Below are 23,097 nucleotides of genomic sequence, written 5' to 3' on the forward strand. Positions count from 1 at the left end.
TATGAAGTCATACTTATAGCATGTCGTCAGAAATAGCAGAAAAAAGTCATTCGATACTATGTCATCCAAAATCGCGGGAAAAAAAGTCACACTAGCATGTCGTCCATAATGGAGATAATCAGGGTGATTTTGTGTGTTGCGCAAAAACGTCATACTACAGTATGTCCTGTAAAATAAAAAATAAAAACATTAGTGTCTGTGTGGTGGGATGGGGCAGTGGTGAGCAGTGTTGCTGGGTTCTTGGTTCGAATCCTAGGCAGGGTGATTTTGTGTGTTGTGCAAAAAAAAAGTCATCTAATAGTATGTCCAACAAAATACAAAAAAAACATTCGTCTATGTGTGGTCAAATTTTTATATATTTTACAACACAACTGCCATGTGTTGCACCTTTAACATATTGAAAAAGTTCCATTATTTTTTTAGGGTGTAAAGATCATGATAATATTATAAATAAAGAGATTATATTTTTTTAATGTTTTCTTTTTCATTTATCACTGTATTATTACTGCATTATTTTATTATTTTATTATTACTTTCTAAGGAGTGTCAGGCCATATTATCAGTTAAGATATTTCTGTGAAACCAAAAACACAAATAATTTTAAAATACAGTTTATTTCCTGTAAATATATACTTATATTCAGTACAATATACATAACATTTTAGATTTGTACTCGGTTGAAATCATAATAGTCACTCAAGAAAAGTCAAAACAAGTCAACATAATAACTAACACCCTGGGACAAATGATAGGTGCTTTTTTTCTTCAAAGCACCTATCATTGCACAACATTTGAAAAATTATACCAGTAGGAATTTTTATTTTTTACCAATTTTACAATGCAAAACAATACTAATACAATACAAATGCTGCGCTGGTCATTGGTTGTTACTGATGTTCTTGTGATGTAGTCAATATGGCTCCTTTGAACTTTAATGGTTGTGAAGAGGGGAAGGAGAAAGAAACTTGGTCATTTTAGATGATCCTCACATGTGTCACTTGTCCTTGCTGCCAACCAGACAAAGCTGAAACAGAAGCTTACCTTTTGGTTATGATGAATCTTTGGCTGCGCACAGTTTTTCTGAAAAATGAAGGAGAATACAATTGAGTCATGAAGCAGTGACCATGTACAGTAAGTCTGAAAACGGCTAAATGAATTACGTACCTAGTAAGTGTTGCCATGCAGCTTTGATCTGCCCTGGAATAAAAACACATACAACGTCAACAAGTATTTGCAGTTTAAATCTCTAGTATGGGGTGTTTACAGGTAAATGAACATCCGTTGCATTGAACCTATCACCATTGAATACATCTGTCTGTATGTCACAGTATACAGAGTTTTGAAATCTGGTGTCTGGTGAGACATTAGATAGTCATAGTTACTCCCGACATAATTATTATAATTATTTTAACATTTACAAGCCAAAAGCAGGCAAGTCTTATTGCCAAGTTGATCGTAACAGCATAAAATCATTAATATGAGTTATAATTAGTTCATTGTTTATTTTGATTTTAGGATACAAACTTCAGAACAAACGTATGATGGAGTTGAGTTATGACTCACAAAAGAAAGTGCTGCATGGTGAGCAACAAAAAACACAAACCTTCTGCAATCTATTCATTGCTCATGACTGCAGCAATAAGTCATATTGAACTGACTATGCCTAGATCTGGGTGGTCCAAAAATCTTTTTAGGGGACTATGCAGGATTTAAAAAAATAATTATTTTTATCAATATTTTTCATACTTAATTGTTAAATTTGTAACTGTGACTGTGATTTTAAACTGTAAACACCTGTTAAAAAAAAGAGTATTACTACATACCAAAAAAAAAAAAAAGAATAATCAAGAAAAAGGTGATTCTGCCTGTTATCTTTACTTAAATATACTATGAAACAATAATTTTCTTTCAAGGGTAATGTTTTTATCTCACCTCCCAAATAGCAAATTATAAATGCTGTGATTGCACATCCAACAAAAACCCCAACGACAAAAGAGAGAACATATCTATTCCTGTGCGGAGGAGGAGGCGAAGGCGAAGGCGAAGGGAGAGGTTGGGGTGAAGACTGAGGCTTGTCTTCTGAAGTTACATGGAAAAGACAAAAAAAATGATCATAACCAGTTTCATTTGTAAAAGGATTTTGTACTTTATATGGTGTATAGTATTATACTATATCACGTTATATTCAGTGTATTTTCTAAAACTGCATACTGTGGCCTGCTGTGTTAACTGGTTTGCGCTGATTAAATGTAAACTATAAATAATATCAACTAAAGACCTCAAGGTTAGAAATACACTGATACCAGTATCGGATACCGATGCTCTTTTCATGTACTGTACTTGTACGGTCTTCAAACTCTGGAAATCATCAATGAATAGTGTTGAAGTGCTTCAGAAAATCCACGCCAATGAAGCACTAAGCCTGGTATTTGTATTTCAAGCGTGGCAGAACGTCATTGTCCAAGACGCATCAGTTTAAGTTTCAAGCCTATGTTGAATTCGCAAATGCGCACATACCAGCGGTCACACAAATGTGTGTAACTCGGGTGCTGCCACATGCACGTCATTGTGCTGCGCTCCATTCACGTCTCTGAACTTTTTTGATCCACCCTCCTGATTATAATTTTTATGTTAGAAATACTGGAGTGGGATTAGAAAGTTCAGAGACCGCTCCTCTCAAACGGCGCGCAGCACCATAACGTGGACGGGCAACAGAGAAGCTACGAGCTTCCTGTGTAACTACTCCAATTTCTGCCGCTTGATCAAAATCATCACCCGAGTTAAACATGGTTTTGTGAACAGTAGTTCGAGCGTGTCTGCGGTGGTTTACACATCTGAGCAGAGATCGCGCATCAATGTTGGTAACAACAAGTAGGAGGGAGCCAACTCTGGTGGGGAGCAACAATTGTCTTGTTGTAGGCGAAAACCTTGTTTTCAATGTGCTGCGGGCCAAGTGCCATCGCGTCACATTTTGGGTCGTTTGTCTACGCCAAGTTCTACAAGGATGTTCAGAGGTGTCTGAGGGAAAACATTTGGTGCAGTCGGACCCTGGGGGAGAAATTCATGGCACACAACCCCCTCAAGTGTCAAAACAAACCTCACGAGGCTGACCTGATGCACCTTTTCGGTTTTGGACGGTGACGTTGTGCCCTTTGGAAACACGAACGTCACTGAAAATTCCTCTCCAGGCTCATTGCTTCATTGGCGCAGGCTTCCTGAAGCATTTTAAGGATCTCTGCTTGCATGTTACATATCACAGAACAAATTACAAAACCTTACCGTTACACTTGACTTGAATCTTGACAACACCTGAGACATCCGTCGTTTTCCTGCTGGTGGTGCAGGTGAAATTGACAAAGCCAGTTGTGATGTCGAGATAGGTGAAAAGATGTGAAACGGTGCCATCAGGAGTAGTTAAGGTGTTCACCCTCGGAAATACGTTCCAGGAAAATGTAACGCCTTTATCAGGAGAAGAACACTTCAGCTCAATCATACAGTTTTCTTCTCTCGGTTCGTTTTTCAGCGTTTGTATGGTTGGTATCTGGAGGCGTTCTGTGGAGATAAAAATGTTAAAGCCTTTCTGCCAGCACCATCTTGTGCACCTGAATGCTATCATTCAGAGGCAAAATAATTGTTTGCAACATGCTGATGCTTCAGGTTGTTCTTCTTTTGAAATGTTTTTGAAATAACAGAAAAAAAAACGTAAGTTAAGGTCACAAACGAAAAATATAAGACAATATGGCTGAGAAAGCTTACATTTGTGTCAGTCTTAGACACTTACGGTTCACGATGAGCTGAATCTGCTTTACTTTGTCGTTGTTCTTACTGTTGAGGACTTCTACGGTGTATTCCATCGCATCATTTGTGGTCAGATTACGAATTATCAAGTCACCTAAAGAACAAAACATGTTGAAAAAAAACACTGTCAAGAGAAATACCTTAAATATACCCTTTAACACTGACAGGTAGTAAGATTTTGTGCTACCTGAAGTGGTGTTGAGATTGAGTCTCCCTTTAAACTGAAAGACGCGATTAGTGTTTACATCCCCCGCATGATAGGTGGCAATCCAAGTGGTGTTGGTGAAAATTGACCACTCGATTTTGGAGAGAGTCCATGACGGGTCGGCTCCTGAGGTCAAAGTAATGTTATCCCCAAGGTACCCCTGAACCTGCCCAACTGCTTTAACTAGTACCACTGTAAAAAGAATTTAAAAAAGATTTAGTAACACAATTTGCTGTTGCTCAGGCAATATACATTAAAAACAGGAGGGAAACAAAAGCATCACTTCTTTATCTACAGTTGGTTTTTGGCATTTTTACAGGGGTGGGGAGGGGGTCCACTGGGAGAGCTAACCTCTCCAGTAAACATGTGGACTTTATCTTTCAGTTTAATCAAGAACACAATAGAGGTTTGCATGTTTGAAGGCCCAAAACTGCCAAAAATAAATAAATAGATAAAACAAAAATAAATAAAGTGTTATTTGGCATTTTTAATTTGGTTCTGTATTTAACTTTGTATTAATTCTCCTATTTATTTACTTAACCATTTTATGTGTGGGAGTAAGGCATTTATAAATCGGTCTATGCAATCTGATGCTGATCAACCAAAAAGCAAAAAGTACAAAAAAATAAATAAATCTAAAAGAATAAGTTTGCAGAAAATAATACAGAAATAAGTAGGCTACATCAAATAGATATATTTATAGATACATATGTACAAGTTGTCATGATTTTTCAGTCTAAACCTAAAGTGGTGCTGTGTGTCCTTCGACACACAGCATGGCTAAAAACTCACATTTAGACATTTGTTAGGACTGGGTAGATTTACAGTAAATATATATTTAAATATATCATTTTTACCATCACTCGACATCAGTACCTATACAAAACCACACTAAATAGTAGTAATTTATGAATTTCATTTTAAGGTGACGTTTATGACAGACACGAGTGTCTTACATTTTACACGGCTACTTCCTGACTTTGTTTTGTGGAACGTTTTGTACAACTTGCCTTCTTTAAACATTTAAGCAAACCTTAGGAAGACATTTTAACAGGTAAGTGATAGAAATTGAGTATTGATATACAGTATGTCGTCCTCTTTAGCTTTTCAGCTGACAAGTTTAAAAGTCAACTTGTATTTCTGCATCAGGAAGTCAGTAAGTTAATCTCTCTGTTCTGAATTGTTGTTTTAAATGGACTTAAAGGTTGTTGTTTTTTTGTTAAATAATTTTTGGAACATCTTATATTTTTTGAAAATAAAAGCAGGACATACCTTCACAGATTATTATGAAGAGGGTTAGACGACACATCGCAACAGAGGCAGCACAGAAGAAACTCTTCTATACTTCCTTTTTTGGGTTTTCACGAACCAGTGGAGGCGTTCATAGGGGGAAGTCAGCTTTGCAACCTTTTTTGTTTTTTTTTGAAAGGGCTCTTAAGAACTGTTGTGTTTTAAGCACTTCTATTTAAGTTATTAAATAGCATTCACATCGCTTCACTTTCCACATTTACAGCCTTATTGCAAAATGGACTAAATTCCTTTTTTTCCTCAAAATTCTGCACACAATACCCCATAATGATAACGTGAAAAAAGTTGTTTTGAAATTTTTGCAAATCTATTAAAAAAATAAATAAATTAAAACTGCAAGCAGTGATGTACGGTCCCTTGCACTCCGGTGCGCCGCCTCTCCCCGAAGCCATCTCCCTGTTAATTTTGTCTCATTTCCTGTCTCCAGCAGGGGGCGCCGGCGAGCCGTTTGGCCACGCCCGCTCGCGAAACACATTTCGGATGTATCGTCTGACCACACAGGATGTAGGTGACACGTTTCGTGAGGTTTCAAGCATCCCTTGACCTTAAACATCAACTTCCTGTGCCACGGCGAGCGAGGCGTTTGGCCACGCCCACTCGCAAAACACATGATCATGTATGGTCTCACCACGCCGGATGTATGTCACACGTTTCGTGAGGTTTCAAGCATCCCTTGACCTTAAACATCAACTTCCTGTGTCACGGCGAGACATCAAACTTTGCCGCATCGTCACGGTGACGCCCATTGACAAAGTCGAACGAATGTCTCAATATATCATCAACTACATGTTTAGGTTATTGTGACCCGACTTTAGGTTCATGGGATCAACCAGCTCCACGTAGAATGTGAAAGTATGAAAAGTGTCATTTCCGGTGGCCAACAGGGGGCGCTATGACTATGAGCGAATATTATCACACAGTGGTCTTCAGGGCGGGGCTGTTATCATACCTGTGATGTTTGGAGAAGGTCGGTCCATGTACACAAGATTTAAAGCAACTCGTAGTTTCATGGCGAGACACTCAAAATGGCCGCCACGCTACGGGCACACACATCGATGAAAACGAATTATTTTAAGAAGATTTAATCCCAAACACGTTTTCTATCCATAGAAACTAAATTCAAGTCGGTGGGACAAAATCCCGAGGAGGAGTTCGACAAAGTACAACGTGTACGAATCGCCCAAAATGGCAACTAAATTCAAAATGGTGGACTTCCTGTCGAGTTGACGTAACGGTGCAATGTAACTTTTTTGTGCGTCTAGGTGTGATACACCGGATTTGGTGAATTCGGGTAAATGTGGCTGCCGGGGCATCTCTTTAGGGGGCGCTCTCGAGCCGTTTGGCCGCGCCCACTCGCGACTCCACTGGAATACGAAATTTTTCGCCGGGAGACATATGCGTATCCACTTTCATGAGTTTTTGAATATGATAAAGCCTCCAAAAAGGCAAATCACTTTACGTAAGAATAAGAACGACGAACGACTAACTACCAAGAACATTTTTACGAAAAACAACAGGGCTTTCGCACCGATGCTCGGTGCTCGGGCCCTAATGATTATGGTCAACATATTCCCTTGTAAAACATCGTCCTTGTTTTCTGTTGATGTCCTGACGTTCATTAAGACGTTCAAACTGATGATGTGTCATCATTGAAGAAAAGAGAATTAAAACTGCAAGCAGTGATGTACGGGCCCTCGCACTGCGGCGCGCCGCCTCCCCGACGTGTTTTCAAGGAGGTCTGCAGTGATATTAAATATCTTCCTGTAATGTGTAGTGTATGCAAAACTTTTTTCAATTTCTCCAAACGTTGAAACGCTGCATCAACAGGTGGAATCTGAACCATGGTGAATTTAGTCACCATTTTTGCCGATTCACACATGTTGTACTTTAACGAACTCCTCCCGCAGATTTTTTTTTCGGACCGACTTGAAATTGAGTCTGTGCACTCTGAACATGTTTGGAATTAAAAGTTCTCAAAATAATTGGTTTTAGTCGATTACTGGCGTCGTGGACAAAAAGTGACCCAAAAGTCATGCCAGAGCATGTCTTCCGAAATAGGATCAAAATGTCATACTATGGCATGTCGTCCGAATGAGGGATAGTGAGGGGTGTTAGAGAGGGTGCCTGGTGCGAGCTCTGTCCACAGCAAGAGTTGGAGCAGTTGCAGTGTAGAGAGGAAATGCAAGGAGATTTAGCTGTAAGTAGCAGGGAAATTAAAAATGTAGAAAAGAAAAATAGCATTTTGTGTAGAAGTGAGGGTTTAGGTTTAATTCGATCTTTGAATGAGACACAGAGTGGTGTTTTTTTTTTATATCAGATTCGGCAGTGGTGTCTAGATAAGGTGAACGGGAGTAATCCAGATCCCCTTTGTGTGTTTAATTACAGGTGGCGCAGGGAATAAAGGCTATTCGGTACGAGTCAATGAGGTTATTTTCACTAGTTTGTCGTCATCCGGACAACATTTGTCTATTGTTAACTGCTCCTACGGGGATCGCTGCATACAATTTAAAAGCAGCAACTATTCACAGTGCGTTCAGTACTGGAATAGATGTCCGGCTGCCGTACATCCCTTTGGGTCAGGAAAAGCTAAATTCATTACGGGTTAAATATAGTGATCTCCAAATTGTGATAATTGATGAAATATCCATGGTGGATCACAATTTATTGGCGTATACTCATGGTAGATTAAGACAAATCAAGCAGACTGGTGACTTATCTCCATTTGGAAACGTTAGCGTGAGAGCTGTCGGGGATTTTTATCAGTTGCCTCCAGTGAAAGGGAAAGCTTTGTATGTGGAGGATGTAGGAGTTAACTTGTGGTGGAGTCTTTTTAGGGTTGTTGAATTAAAGGACATAGTTAGACAAAAAGATGGCGCGTTGGCAGAGCTTTTAAATAGACTTAGAACTCGTTGTAGAGGCACGCCCACGTTGAAATGTGACGTGGAAGTATCGAAGCGGTGTGAAACTGGTGAGGTCAGCTCAGCCTTGCATGTATTGTGTTGAATATGCTGCCATAGAGGCACAGGATTTTAGAATCAGCAAGAAGACGGGGAAACTGGAGCGGATTCGAGGACATCATGCTCGCACATCTAAAACGTGTTTAGCTGAACAGTTGTTGTTGTTGTTGGGGGAGAGTGCCCGTGTTATGCTGTGTAAGAACACAGATGTGACGGATGGATTAGTTAATGGTGTGTGCGGTACTGTGACGCGGATAGTTAGTGCCCAGAAAAAGTTTATGAGAGTTTATGTCACATTTGATGACGCTTGTGTCGGTGCACAGAGAAGGAAAAACTGTGCAGGTAGTCCAGTAGACTTGGTGGATTCTACCTTTATTGAAGCAGAGGAAGAAAGGGCGAGCAGTAAAGGAGGGTCCATGAGGTGCAAGGGCTTGCTGTAGATAGCGCAGTGGTTGTGTCTGAAAAAGGTTTTTGCACCTGGACAGGCATATGTTAGAAGTTTGTTGGGTTTAGTTGTTCAAGAGTTTGATGAAAAATACATATATTGTAAAGAGGACATTAACAATGCAATTTCAAGTATGCCTAAATTCTTGCTAGAAAATAGATTAAAGAACCAACCGAATACACATATTTTGAATGTGTTTTTGATGAATGTGGAAGATTTGACTCTGCATTTATCTGATTTGGTGTCGTGTACACAGCATTTGCAGCTTAACTGTATTGCTGTGACAGAAACGTGCCTAAGTGCCACTTCTTCATTGGACAATGATGGATACAGTTTTGATAGTTGTCCACGAAGTTTATTGTACAGCGGCAGCCTTCCCATATTGGTGGATTTGCAAGCACAACAACATGGCGGTGTTGGCATGTATAGTAATAATAACATGGAATATGAAATTGTCCATGTGCCCCATGTTAATTTGGAGTGCTCTACAATATATTGATAGCACTTGTATGTCGGCCGCCACGCTATCCCATGTTATTGTTTGAAAATCATCTTGACATTTTACTTAATTGCCTCCAAGAAAAAAGTGAAACAATTGCTGTCATGGGGGATTTTAATGAGGACATTTTGAAATCGTCAGCAATATGTAAATGTTTAACAGAGAAAGGGTATGTTCAACTTGTAACAGAACCCACTACTGAAAAAGGAACACTAATTGACCACATTTATGTAAAAACAAAAAAAATATGAAGTCAGGACAATAGTTGTGCCCACTTACTTGGCTCTCGAGCCGTTTGGCCACGCCCACTCGCAACTTCACCAGAATATGAAATTTTTCGCAGGGAGACATATGTGTATCCACTTTCATGACTTTTTGAATATGATAAAGCCTCCAAAAAGGCAAATCACTTTACGTAAGGAGAAGAAGAACGTCTGACGGAGAACATTTTTACGAAAAACAACAGGGCTTTCGCACCGATGCTCGGTGCTCGGGCCCCAATGATTATGGTCAGCATATTCCCTTGTAAAACATCGTCCTTGTTTTCTGTTGATATCCTGACGTTCATTAAGACGTTCAAACTGATGATGTGTCATCATCGAAGAAAAGAGAAAAACGTCCTACTCGGTAGAGAATGAGCACGGTTCGCCTCAGTCCCACTGCCGAGGCACGACAGCATGAAACTTAATCTAAAGAAATCCATCATTCTCCTCAGATACTTGAATATCTGAAGTTAGGCCGAAGGGACCGTGTGCTCTTTTCGCATCCAGCGAAAGGTGCATTACCGCCACCTACTGTATTGGAGTGTAAACCAGCATAACCTATCCCTTTAAAAAAAAAAAAAAAAAGTTCTATCAACGACCTAAATACGTTTGCTCAATCCTGTTTCTTTCAAGTATTGTATTGCATTTCCTGCCCTCAAGGTTAATCTTTTAGATTTATTTCCTCAACTGCCAGCTTCCTCTTCAACCCGTCTCGTTTGAAGTGTGAATTTCCTCACGAAACGTGTGACATACATCCGGCGTGGTGAGACCATACATTATATACCTGTTTTGCGAGAACACTGCTTGCAGTTTTCATTTTTAATAGATTTGCAAACATTTTAAAAACTTTTTGCACTTTTTCATTATGGGGTTTTGTGTGTAGAATTTTGGAGGGAAAAAAAAAAAGATTGATTTCTAGGAATTTAGGTTCTTCTTGAATGACTACTGTTGTTCAAAATACATTTACATTTTTGTCAAAATGTGTCTCACTTTTATTCTAAAGAGTAGGCTACCACATCTGCAAAGAAACGCATATTAATGGTACTTGGGTAGAATTTCCCATAGATCAGTGTAAATCCTTCATCTATAGTTTCTTCTCTGTTCCTCTTTGAAATTGTTCTATATTTTGTATTATTTCGGGGCATTTCTTTAGTTGGTGAATTGTAGCCATGGGGTTTTGTATGATTTGCAAAACAAAGCCTTTTCACGTAAACAAGCTTCACGACTCCCACGTGAATTTTTTTTTTGAACTTCCTCTTTTGACTGATTAAAAAACCCCACTCATGACTCATGACACAACTAACTTCCAACGAGATCATTTATTAAAAACATTTTACTTCAACTCTGTCCAAACAAAACAGTGTACCAGTGGATAATCTTGCTTTTAGAGATAATGTCCTTCAGAGACAAGTGTTAGGAGCTTAGTTTCAGTTCAACAAAGTTACAGCAAAACAAATCGATTTAAAAAAAACACAATCTTAGAAAACGGCATCAAAACGTTTACGCAAACTGCTTGTGAGTGGTACGACTATCTGTAGTGTAAGAAGGACATTTCTGAGTTACAAATAACACACACATTTGCACACGCATCTCATAACATAGCCGGATTGAACCTGCTAAAGACCTGTTGTTGACCAAGTATATACAAAGCAGCTTCATCATTACTCCAGACATCCAAACTAACTCGAATGACTGATTAGTCCATTAATCGGTTTGTTCGACAAAAATATTAATTTGCAACTATTCTGATGACTGATGAACTATTCTTTTTTTTTTTTTTTTTTTTCTCCCCACAGCAAAACAACAACAAAAATCACTAGTTGCTTGGAGGAATTTGAAGAAAGTCAACATTATCAAGGAATATATTCTGTATATGAGCACAATAAAAAAAAAAAATGAACAAGCAAAAGGGGTAAATGTCCTGATTTTACACATTTGGTTTGTTTACATGTCTTGTAACACTGAGGACTACAAGTTGAAAAAAGAACAGTCTTGCGCGGCGAAGCTGGAAATAACAACTTACCAGACCTCCGTGGTCACCTCAAGGCTACATTAGCCGCTACTAGAATAACCGAAATCAAAATGGTCAAGTCTATTTGAATTATGAGGTGATGTGGGCGCCAGGTTTTCACAAAGACAAAGAACGCATTCAAAAAAAAAAAGGCGGTATCTGTGATTCTGCTGCGTCGAGAGTCTGACAGTGTTATTAAAACGCAAGGCTAAACTGGTTTACTACATTTTGAGGTCGTAATAAGATTTTGACAAACGGCACCTCTACGGGTCCGGAGGTAAAGTCCATGTAATGAGAAACGATCTTAGTTGACGTCGAGCTTAAAGTTACAATATTAAAAAAGATCTCCGTTTTGTTCTCTTTGGCGCCAGCTGCGGTTTGGACTTCTCTTGTCAGAGAGCCGAACAGTGTCGCCTGTGTGACGTCCCTCAATTGGCAGGTGAAGACCGAGCCTGTTGCGTGAGCTCGGCCTACCTTCTGTGGCGGAACAAACAAAACACGTCGCTGACTGCGCACCGCTTTCGACTTTTCCCGCCAACGCCGCCACAGACACCCAGCTCGTTTAATTCACATTACTGCAAATGCGTTACCCTCACTCAGCAACAGATAGTGACTTAACGAACTCGTGTCGAAATGACAATGTTTGAGATTCAAGGTGAAAACTCCGGGAAACAAATCTCCAATTAATACAGTTTCGTAGAACCAATTGATCTGGAGTGAACTTGGGACTTTGGGGGCTCCGTGGCGGTTTCCCCACCTCATCCAGCTGATGACGCGGCTACACTTAACCGCGCGTGCACGCCAGATACGCGTTTGCTTACTTTGCGAAATATCAAAGGTAGGAATTAAGATCACGCTGCGGGAAAAAGAAGCACATCGGTGGTACTTGGCTGCGCTGCGCCGGAGAGCAAAACCTCACACCGGTGTTACTGAAGATAAACTGGTCCTATAGTGTACTGTCACTACATTGTGCTTTGATTGTCGTATTTGTTCTCAGTGCGGGCGTGTGAGCCATAAAAAAAAAATAAAAAAAAATAAAAAAAAAGTATTTCTGTTGGTGGAACACTTCTCGAATGAAGTAAAAAAAAGTAAAAAAATAAAATAATAACACAGACCGGTTTATGAAATGCTCCATTGTGTTGAGTCCATCCAGCCGTGCTTGATACGTTACAATCAGTGGGAAGTAGGCACATCCACTTTTCAGTCAACTATTCAGTGGAATCAAAAATAAGGAAACAGCTCAAAAAGCTGTTTATGCTCCTCTTGATTCAGTCCGTGGATGCAATCGAAAAGGTTCACATAAGGTTTTTGTCTTTGCCTTATCTGCCTGCGAAGGCCACGTCGACAGCTACAAAAAGAAGTTCAAGTAAAAAGGAAAAAGGGAACCAAGATCAGATTCTGAGATGGTGAGGACTCTCAGCTGACTGTGCCTAAGAAAGGTCGATGTTTCTGCACATAAAGAAGCCTGCATGGGTGTATTACCTTTTAGAAATGGTGGCTGAATTAGAAATCCACTTTATAGACTCAAGTGGTCATTTTTAACCGAAGCATCAAAAAGAAAAGAATTCATTAAATTTGTACAGAAATACGACTAAAGAACAGCGTTCCCGTTATCAAAGGAACTGGAAGTGGTCTGCAGTGCATTATCAGACGTGAACAGATCACTTGTCGAGGTTAGAAGGAATAAGGAACAAGGCCAGTGGTTGTGTATTTCTGTTGCCTTGCCTTTTCTTTTCTGTAAGTTGGTGTTAACTTACCCTGCCAGATTTGCATATTTGGGTGTCGCACTATTCAACAAACAATAATTATGAAAATATGTATTACCAAAAGTATATATATATAAAAAAAAAAAAAAAAAAAAAAAAGATACCCTGGAAGATTGGTATCTTTGATTGACCCGCCTCCGCCTCCGCCTCCGCATCCACCTCCTCTTCCTCTTCCTCTCTTCTGTCCAGTGATCTGCCTCCTCTTACACAGATGTCTCCGACTGGAGTTTCATCACAAACTTGTGGCTTTTGGGGTCAATGAACTCCTCGCCCAGCCGCAGGAAGGGAAGGGGCGTTACCGTGACGACAAGAGAGAAGTCCAGGCGTCTCAGGCAGAAGACCTGGCCCTGGCGCAGAGAGGCCGTCACCGGCTCCTCGCTCACTAGCGTCCACTGGCGCCCCCTGCTGTTGTCCAGGTACTGGAGGGTGGGACCTGCGCCGAGGTAACGCTCAAGGAAAGCCTTTGGAAGAAAACAACAACAACAAAAAAACTCGTTAATATCCACACGATAAATTGCTTAAAATTAAAGCCACATTACAGTAAATTATGAACAAGATTAATAAACATAAATAATACATTTAGTGAGATGCAGAAGTGTTTTTTTTTTGTGTGTGTGTTTTTTTTTACAAGAGTAACAACAAGAAAACAACAGCACTCCTTACCTTGGGGGTCATGTTGTGTGTAATGCAGAACTGCAGGTGGTTGATGATGCTCTCCATGCTGTGGTAGGACTGCTGCCTGGTGGCGCGCAGGTACTTCTGCATGGCCCGCGCCATCGGGGCGAAGATGGCCTGCGCCGCCTCCCTGGGATCCATAACCTCCCGAGGGTGTTTGGGAGAGGACACGACTCCATCTTCGTCCTGGTGACGTTTAATGTGGGTGAAGGCTTCTTCTACTGCCACCACCAGTCTGGGAGGAGAAATGACAGCAGGAAAGATGTCTTTTTTTTTTTTTTTTTTTATGTTTCCATCGAATGGTGCAAAATTTACACAAAACACTTGAGAAAATATTTAAGGCCGCAAAGTCATTTCAACGTTAATTTTGACTGATGGGACAAAAGGTAAGGACACATCAACCACTAGTTAGGATACCATTATAGTTTAAATAAATCTGTCCCTCCAGCTCCATTAAATCCTACGAATTCTGTCTCTTTATACGTGTACACTATATTTTTGTCAGCATGCGTCTGTTGCTACCTGGCCTTGCGTTTGCGGACCCTTCGCTCCACCTCGGCCTCCTCGTAGTAGTACTCGTTGTGGGAGTTGTCTCTTCTCCGGGCAGCGGCTGCGATCATGGCTCTGGACTGCCCCGTGGAGTTATTGGTGCTGTTCTCTGTGAACATGTTGAGAATGGAGTTAGTGTGGAGATTAGAGGTTTATTACCCATCAAATGTGTATTTCCGCTTTTCTATTCAGCAAACATTTGTTTCGGCTGGATTGATATCATAGTGATGTAATGCCGTCTGGCTGTCTCGCAATATATTGCACATCCTTGTCATTTCAAACTCACCTCTATGATTATATGCGGTGCGATCAAAATGTTCTGAGACTGTTCGATTGTGTTGTTGTTGTGGGTGAGAAACTTGCGTGTTGAGAACCATGTTAGAGAACCAAAGAGCCATCGTGCATCAGTTTGTTTATGTGTCACAAAAACACGTGTAACAAATGGGTTGATGCAAGAGATTAAGCGAGATGACTTGGAGTTCTGACTCATAACGCTTGTTGCTTCCCCCTGCTCCATGTGCATCACTGTGATGCGTCCCGTCCTTGTGATTGTGTCATTTAGTGAGTTAAACCACTCTTCTAATGCCCGTGTGAAAATCTACACGTGGTAGTAATTGTTCCCATGTATAAAGGATACAGGCTAGACGAGATCATCGTACCTTCCCCCAGGTTGTAGACTTTGAAGGCAGACATCTTCTTGGTGAGGATGGACTTGGGCAGGTTAAGCAGGGCGGGATTATAGACCGGGAAGTCGCTGTAGTACTGGTCCAGAACCCACACCGCGGCCCGCTGAATACTGCGTTGCGTCAGAGACAGCGGAAGAAACGTTGAGATGGAAATATTTCCCATCACAGAGCGGTTATCAGTGTATGACACATTTCACAATTTGTGGCCAGAGGAAGTGGTGAACCAACTGAGGAAACTCGTATGAGAAAAATAGAGCTGTACTGCAAGAGTATAAGTTAACACCAAGCACAAACAGTCTAACAATCACCTGCAGCTTTATTTAGAGTTAGACCTGAAAGCCTGTGAACTATTCTCAAACAAACAGTTCCCCTTTTTCCGCAGCCCAGGGTGTAGTACAGCCGTCAGTCCACTAGAGGGTGTCTATTGTCATGCTTTGCCTTGCCCTGACCAGGTTGAAGAAGGAGGTCATTTAACAAAGAACAAAGGTACTTTAGTCATTTAGTCCGGCAGGTTGTGGTATGGATCGAATCCAGAACTTTCACTCAAGAGATGAGGGTTGAACACCGAGAAAGCGACGTGTTTTTGTTTTTTTATAGAAATCTTTTCCTAGTTATAACCAAGTACGGTTTAAACCATTGACTGTATATAAAAGTGGACGTAGCTTCCGGATCTGAAAAATGAGGCCAATGCAGAAGTGCCTTAAACTGCAACACCACTCCACTAGACTAGAGGTCAACTCCAAAACACCTCCGGCCATTCAACTTCTCTCATTAACCTTTTAAAAACACACCTATTTTTTTTAGGCCTCTGCTCGAAAATTGCACACCCATAATAAAAAGAGTATATCTCTGCAACCACGAGGTCTATTTGAATAATGTTGGCGTAATAATAAAGGGAACACTTGTGAGTTTTGTTCAGATGTGTAAGTATCAGTATATATGTCCATATCTTAATAATAGTTTCACTAAGTCTTCTCCATGGCCCCCAATTGGGGGCCTCTAGGGCTTAAAAGGTTAAATACAAAGTCTACATTTTTTCTACAAGTTATCAAGGTGTCATTCACTAAAGTCACTCCTTCTTATTAGTTTTCTGGCGGTCCATCTGAAAATAATCCCGTCATTGATTAGATATTAGGCCCCAAAAAGTTGTGTTTTTGGGGGCGAGTCTGTTTGATTGACAGGCCTGTGGTGCCGTCAGGTTTCTGCTATCGGTGAGCGGGACGTAGTGTCCTCGGGTTCCCATCAGATCCAATCAGATCCACCCCAGCTCATCCAAATATGGTCACATCTGGCTCTAAAACAGCAAGACGGCGACGGCCAAAATCCAAACTCCGGGCATCATAACGGCAGTTCACAAACCAGTGGCTGTAAGATGGTTTGGGTCAAGTTGCACAGGGAGTGAAGTGTGATGTCAATTTAAAAAGCTGAAATCCTAACGGGTAGAAAGGGCTCTCGTTCAGATGGATTCATTTGTCTTGCCTTAAAGAATCCACCAAACTAAGCGCACGGAAAACAATGAGCACTTTCTTGATCCCTGGTTGAACTCTGTGCCAAGCTTCATTCAAATGTGAGATATCCTGATAATAAACAAACAAAACCACCGACAAACATCAGTAAAAAGTGAAACCCACGCACTCACCTGAGCTGTCCCACATTGTAGAAGCGGCTGACTCCGTCTGTGGTCCTCACAACCTTCAGACAGAAAGCCGGCTGCAGGTGTCTGACCTCCAACAGCACCAGGGCCAGGTACTGGATGAACAGCAGCGCATCCACCAAAGATGCCGCGTATCCCACAATCCCCCTGTAGTCCGTCTCTCTGGGCTCCAGCACCCGCACCCCGTAGAAGAGCCAATAGGACGCCACGAAGAGAAAGACCAGCGCCAGCAGCAGACAGCGGAAGACAAAGAAGCGCGGCAGCGTGGCTCTGGGCGGCCGGAGAAACAGCGCCCACGTGGAGATGAGGAGGATGAGCAGCTTGAAGGCCAGAGAAATGTAAAGGCCCTCGCACGGTGTGCCGCAAGGGTCCAGCGTGTCTCGCCACAGGAGCTGTGGGAGGGCTAAGAAGGCCAGAGGGGTGACGAGAGAGAAGAGCCCCAGGACGGCGCCCAGCGCTGGGCTGATGTAGCGGCGGCACTCGAGCGGCGAAGCGTCCTCCAGGTCCTTCGAGAGCCGCGTCAGGTCCTCGTTGGAGACGCTGTCCACGGAGGTGCCGGTGACCACCGTGGTGGTCTCGCCCCAGTTGTCATCCTGGAGACAGAGGAGAGCCGAGAGAAGAGCGTTAGAGACACCGGGTCCAAGGCAAAGGCACGTCGGCAGGAAGGACTAAAACAATCTTGGACCCGCTCGTCTCCTCTGGTGGACTCTGCGTCCAGCAGCGGCTCCCCCGGCGCCTGGATCACCACCGATTTGTCTGCACGGACGCTGCCGTCGCGACTCTTTGAGCGATGTCGGTCCCTCCTCTCTCTGAAAGGAGACATGAGGAAAAAAAAAAAAAGTCTTCAGGGCAGGCGTCGCTCATTATCCAACGACACAGTTATTTAACGCATCACATCCACGTTATATGTAATCTTCCAGTCATTAATATGAACCTTTGATAGACAAACTCTGGTTACAAAATATGAACAGACAAAAGAAGACATTTAAATTCAAATTTATTGAAATTCTGGACATGAATTTTGTTGTTTTCTACAAAATATGCTTATAGTTCATATTTTTTAAGCAAATGTCACAAAATTTGAATATACTTTTTTTTTTAAAATGGATACCATGGTAATAGCAATATTCAGACTTTTAATTCAAAGTAATTACGGGCCATTTTTTTCTGTCACAAGTTTCTAACTCTATCACTCTACAACTTGTGTTTATTTATGTTTTTTGTATCAGTTCAATAAAGCAACAAATATGATTGAAAATTGAATCTCTGGTGTTTCGATTCTTAGTTGTATGAAACAAGCAATTTGGATTTGTCAGCTTTGGCTCTGGGAAATCATAATTAATACTTTTTTTTCCTATTTTCTGACATTTTAAAAAGCGAAATAATGAATAAACAGATGAACCGAGAACAATTTTTCACTGCGGCGATCTTCTACCTGTGTTTGCGGGAACTTCGTGAGTGGGACGACTTGAAGGAGTAGCCCGAGTACGTCGACTCGTTGTCCATGTCAGAGGCCGGCGGTGGGCGGAGTTTCCGAGCCACTCCCGTCCCCGAGCCACCGCCCTTCTCCCAGACCACGCCCAACTGGCTCTTGCGGTCGCTGATGGTCTTGGAAGAGAGGGCCAGAGGGAGGCGCAGCAAGTCCACTTTACTCCTGAGGGAATCTATCTTGGAGGCCTGGGAAAGAGAGGGCACAAAATGAGAGAGGAATTATAGAAACGGCGAGTTGGAGAGAGAGAGAGAGAGAGAGAGAAAGACGGATGAGGAGGACGAGGAGAGAGAACAGAGGGGAGGCAGGATGAGAAATGAAGCGAGGGGGGGGGGGCGGAGGAAAAAGATAATTTGTCATGTGAGACAGAAGTAAAATAGTCTGAGAGGGACACATACCAAGAGACAAGAAGAGAGACAGCATTGTTAAAGTGTTGGCACGGCGAGGTGTGTGAAAGTGTGTGTGCTCTCTGCAGCACAGGACGTAGCTCAGCCCATTCTTCCGCTTTGAGGGAGTTTTTTTTTTTTTTTTTTTTTTTTTTTATGAGTGAACTCCAGTGATTTGGCTCCGAGAGCGTTCTCAGCCAATAAAAGGGCAATTACGCCACTTTCTATTGGCGGCTCCAGGTCTCCAGTGTGCACGACACGCAGGAGCGGAGGCCCAGCATCAGAGCGGCTCCAAAATAATCCAGCTTTACATGCGAGCGAGCCATTTACTTTTTTTTTTTTTGTACGACCTCGGAGAAAATGCTGGTTTAAAGAAAAACAAAAAATAAAAAGACATCATGTTCGGTTTTTAAAGCGAGCTTTGTTTTCAGTTTGCACGCCTTTCATTTTTGCAGCGTTTTGTCGCGGGTCGATGTGTGATACATACTCGCCCCGACGCCACATTCCCCAACCGTCCCCGGTGGTCTCCAAGGGCAACACAGCTCGGCTACGACAATGGGGATGAATGGGAGGCTCGGGGTGAGAAAAGGCAGCAGGGGGGCGGTTGCCGTGGCAACCCGAACATCAACTCAGCACCCCCCAACCCTCACGTCGCGCTATTCCTCAACTACACACCTCAAAAGGACAAAAACAGACACGATTCATTCACCAGGCTGCGAAACCGACTTCATTTTAAAGGAAATTTCTTCTTCTTTATTTTTCTTTTAAACGACTCATTTTGAATATTCATTTTAAGTTTACTTTTAAAAAAAAAAAAAATCTGGACAGAAGTGTGTTGTTCTAAATTGGCTGCAGAACAAGCAGAGTCTTAATGTGATAAACAAGTCCCCTCGTGCTCTCTGTTTGTGCCATGACCTCCGCTGTCCCGTCTTCTACATTAGACACTTGAGATTTCACTGATGGCTTTCATGTGATTCACACATGGACTGCTCAGCAGGGACATTAGTCGGTGTTCAAGGCTGCCATCATTCCAGGTGCGACAGTCCGTAGTACGTGTCCGTAATGTAGATAAAGCCATGGGGGGAAAAGGGAAAAAAAAAAAAAAAAATCAAAGGCTCACGCCAAAGCTCACCCACGAGTCCACTAGACTACACTGTTCCACTGTCACCTCCTTCGGAGCCAGGTGAATCGTGACACCTCTAGTGGCCTGCAGGGTGTATTACACACTTAAGTTACTGTTCCGAAATCATCACACTTTTTCTTTTTACTTCCAGCTACCCTTACAAAGCGTGCACTGCTGCATGTAGCATGCATACATTTAGGACATACTACTTCGTCATAAAAATGCACCTTGAACTTTGACCTTCTTCGTCATATCCGTCGCGATCGGTAGCGCGACAGCTTAAGTAAAACGAAAAAGGACACGATTTAGAACCTTCTTCTTCCTCCTTTTGCGAATTGCAACGAGGCGACGCATCAGTGCCACCAACTCCCTCGTGAGACTCGGTCGTCTCCAGAGGATTGTGGGTAAGAACAGCCAGAGAAGCCCGCTTGGCTGCACACTGCTAAATATGTAGTAGCAGATACTACATTTAACATAGTATGTATTGGGAAACACTAAATATTTTTCTGGCAGACTAAACAGTATGGTAGTATGGATATTGGAACACAGTTCGACATTATACTGTGCTGTAGTATTTGTCTGGTATACATTTATAAATGGACATGTCCTTTTTAATTCTTAATATGAGATGGAAGAAGTGTTTGCTTCCTTACTTTTTTTTTTTTTTTAAATAGTAAACTAAACATGAAATAATGGCACAAGGAGCATTTTTATTTTCCAAAATAAAGCAGGTGAAAACTGTTAAATAAAAACAGGGATAGCAGATGACTTAAACCCATAAAAACACAACACACATCAAATCACGAGTGTTTTAGATTAATAATAATTTTGGGTTGAATATATAATATGGGTCCAATATCTCAACAGTTTCTACGTTTAGTTTATGGAATACCGTCTTTGCTTGTACTTGAGGTGAAGGAGGTTTAAGTGAACAGTGAATTTATGTGTTTTCTGACTCTCATGTCACAGAATCAAATCTTGCAGGAGTTGTGCTCCCTGAAACTTCTCCTAAACATCATGAAGTGACAATCTCGCGTTAAAGAAACACAGATGCTTGAACTACCTGTCAGACAGCACTCTGCTGATGTTCTCGTTAAAAATGGATATCCCAGTGACCTAAGAAGTCCTATTCCCTGTAGTGGCATGAAAAGTTATCTTTAGATCTCTGCAGCTGCAGCTTCAGCAGACCTAACAAGGCCTGCATTGAGGGAAATGACTGACAAATGCTTGTATCAGTCAAATCTGGGCTCTCGCACAACAGAGCATGGGAGTGGGGTTACAGCCAATATACAACTCACACCATCTCTAAATGACAGTTTTCTTATATTGCTTATTCATACAGGTAAGAGCATGAGGTTACGGCGTAACCTTGGTTCTCTGAGGGATTATCTCTGTGTACATATAACGAAGCAGAGAGATAGAGAACGTTGATTCAATGATCGTAATGTAAAACATGTGGTCACAGAATGCAGGCCTCTTTGGATGATGATGATGCTTTTGGAGAAACTGCCTATTTACTGACTCATGCTCACATGGAAAAGAAGAATATAAGAATGAACAGGCAACAAAACACTATGACAACGAATACGGTGACCCATACAACAACCAAGTTAGTGATTTTCAGGAATGTGTTCATGTTTCAGCAGAATTTTCTTTAAAAAAAAAAAAAAAATGTACCCAAATGTAGAAAATCAGTGTCACAGAATTACAATCATCTTGTTGTTCCATGTCAACAAAACCCAGCCTGGCTCTCCCCGTCTGTCATATCGATCCCACTCATGAGCCTCTCCCACTGTAATCAATTCCCCACTGATCGATTTACACATTAGCGTCCATGTTCAGCTTCATCTGGCATCTGATATTTTCCATGTGCAATCTGGAAACAGGATGGTTGGTGGGGGGCGAGGGGTGTCAGCTACAAAATATAACATGTTTAATAGGTAATTTGATCTCAGGCTGCAGGAATCAAAATTTGGTGCAGCGAGAGATTTATTTATGTGCCTTTGCATTTTTTTTTTTCTACTCATTCTACTCCAGATTTATTTATACATGTAAAAAAAACAAAAAAAACAACATATTACTTTGCCAACAAGTGAAATGTTGTTTGTTTACTAATCAGTTTTTTTTTTTTGATAAAACACTTCATAAAATGAGTGTTTCTCGCCCTAAAGTGGAGCCGAGGGCTTCTGAGCCTACTTGTGTGGCTCCCAGGGGCCTCCAGGCCTCAGGGTGGCGGTGGGCCAACGAGGTGTGGCTGCTGCCTCCATACACACTCCTGGAAGGAGCCCAGGCTTCGAGGCCTTCACATTACAAACAGTCAGTCGAAGTCAAACCTCACGGTAAAGCCATGAACAAATCGGCGAGGAAAACGGCTTGCGTGAATTCACGCGTGGGGGGGGGGGACGCAGCGAGTGAAACAAAGACGAACACACCCCGGACGAAGTGATGCCGCTTTGCGAGCAAACAGACTGGTGACCACACACAGCAAACTCGACCCTCATGCTTGTGTCCGCGGTGAAATAAAATCAACAAGGCGCGCCGTGTAAAGTGTTTCCGTTTTGGAAACGGCGTGCGTAAAAAGCGCAAAAATGAGAAAGTCCACGGAGAGAAAATTCAACAAGAGAAAGCGAGTGACGTCCGGGGACACCGGTTTACTCGTTCACAATAACGAGAAATCCGGTGCTGGTGAGTCCCGTATCTGCCAGCTCATCAGTCCTGTAAGGCGAATGGTTTTTGGACAAAAAGCCTTAACATGTTTTTATTCGTCTAAAAAAAAAAAAAAAAAAAAAAAAAAAAAAAAAAAAAACCTGTAGCGAATGTTGATTTGGTTTTTGGGTTTTTTTTTTTTTTGTTTTTGCCGTAAAACCAGTTCCCGTCCAGAGAGCCAACGTGTTCACAGACTAACAATGCATTTTTCCCACAATGCCTGCGGGGAGGTCTTACCTTACTGCCCAAAAGGAAACGGCTGCAACCAGCAGCACAAAGAGCTGGCGGCTCGCAGCAGTTCAGATCCGAGTCTCCAAACAAAAGTCCCTCCGAATGCGCCGGATTCACTTTCTCCCGACTCTCATCCGTCCGCGCTCATTTATAACCGGAGAGCAACTTGAATCTTCTTCGCGCGAACACTTTGCATTTCGGCTGAAAACAATCGACGCACCGAAGACGCACAACAGGCGGCGACACGAACCTCATCCCGGCTCCGCTTCTGCGGTGTGGCGGAGTCCCGCTGAGCTGGGAGGGGGGGAGGGGGGGTGGATTGGGGGGTGTCTGTGTGGACGTCCAG

General features: G+C 42.0%; 2 protein-coding genes across 3 annotated transcripts; both read right to left on the reverse strand.

Moving 5' to 3' along the window:
* Positions 1 to 595: 595 nt before the first annotated feature.
* On the reverse strand, positions 596 to 5,485 carry LOC138203843 (CD48 antigen). 2 transcript variants are annotated; one of them, XM_069158837.1, is made up of 8 exons: positions 5,276 to 5,485; positions 3,986 to 4,195; positions 3,782 to 3,892; positions 3,280 to 3,459; positions 1,933 to 2,079; positions 1,165 to 1,197; positions 1,042 to 1,080; positions 596 to 929 (listed from the first exon to the last, which is right to left on the reverse strand). In XM_069158837.1, the coding sequence occupies exons 1-7, from the start codon at positions 5,310 to 5,312 to the stop codon at positions 1,049 to 1,051; spliced, it is 750 nt and encodes a 249-aa protein (XP_069014938.1). In that variant the 5' UTR covers positions 5,313 to 5,485; the 3' UTR covers positions 596 to 929; positions 1,042 to 1,048. The 2 variants fall into 2 exon arrangements, with proteins under 2 accessions (XP_069014938.1, XP_069014937.1); XM_069158836.1 differs by having other exon boundaries at positions 3,280 to 3,552.
* A 5,290-nt stretch (positions 5,486 to 10,775) lies between these two features.
* Positions 10,776 to 23,076, reverse strand: vangl2 (VANGL planar cell polarity protein 2). Its single transcript, XM_069158838.1, has 8 exons — positions 22,758 to 23,076; positions 18,252 to 18,493; positions 17,502 to 17,625; positions 16,802 to 17,409; positions 15,136 to 15,272; positions 14,450 to 14,585; positions 13,916 to 14,162; positions 10,776 to 13,713 (listed from the first exon to the last, which is right to left on the reverse strand). The coding sequence occupies exons 2-8, from the start codon at positions 18,320 to 18,322 to the stop codon at positions 13,456 to 13,458; spliced, it is 1,581 nt and encodes a 526-aa protein (XP_069014939.1). The 5' UTR covers positions 18,323 to 18,493; positions 22,758 to 23,076; the 3' UTR covers positions 10,776 to 13,455.
* Positions 23,077 to 23,097: the final 21 nt, after the last annotated feature.

This window comes from Embiotoca jacksoni, unplaced genomic scaffold (genome assembly GCF_022577435.1).
Source record: "Embiotoca jacksoni isolate LCO1_2020_lvr unplaced genomic scaffold, fEmbJac1.0.p SCAF_24, whole genome shotgun sequence".
Classification (NCBI taxonomy): Eukaryota; Metazoa; Chordata; class Actinopteri; family Embiotocidae; genus Embiotoca; species Embiotoca jacksoni.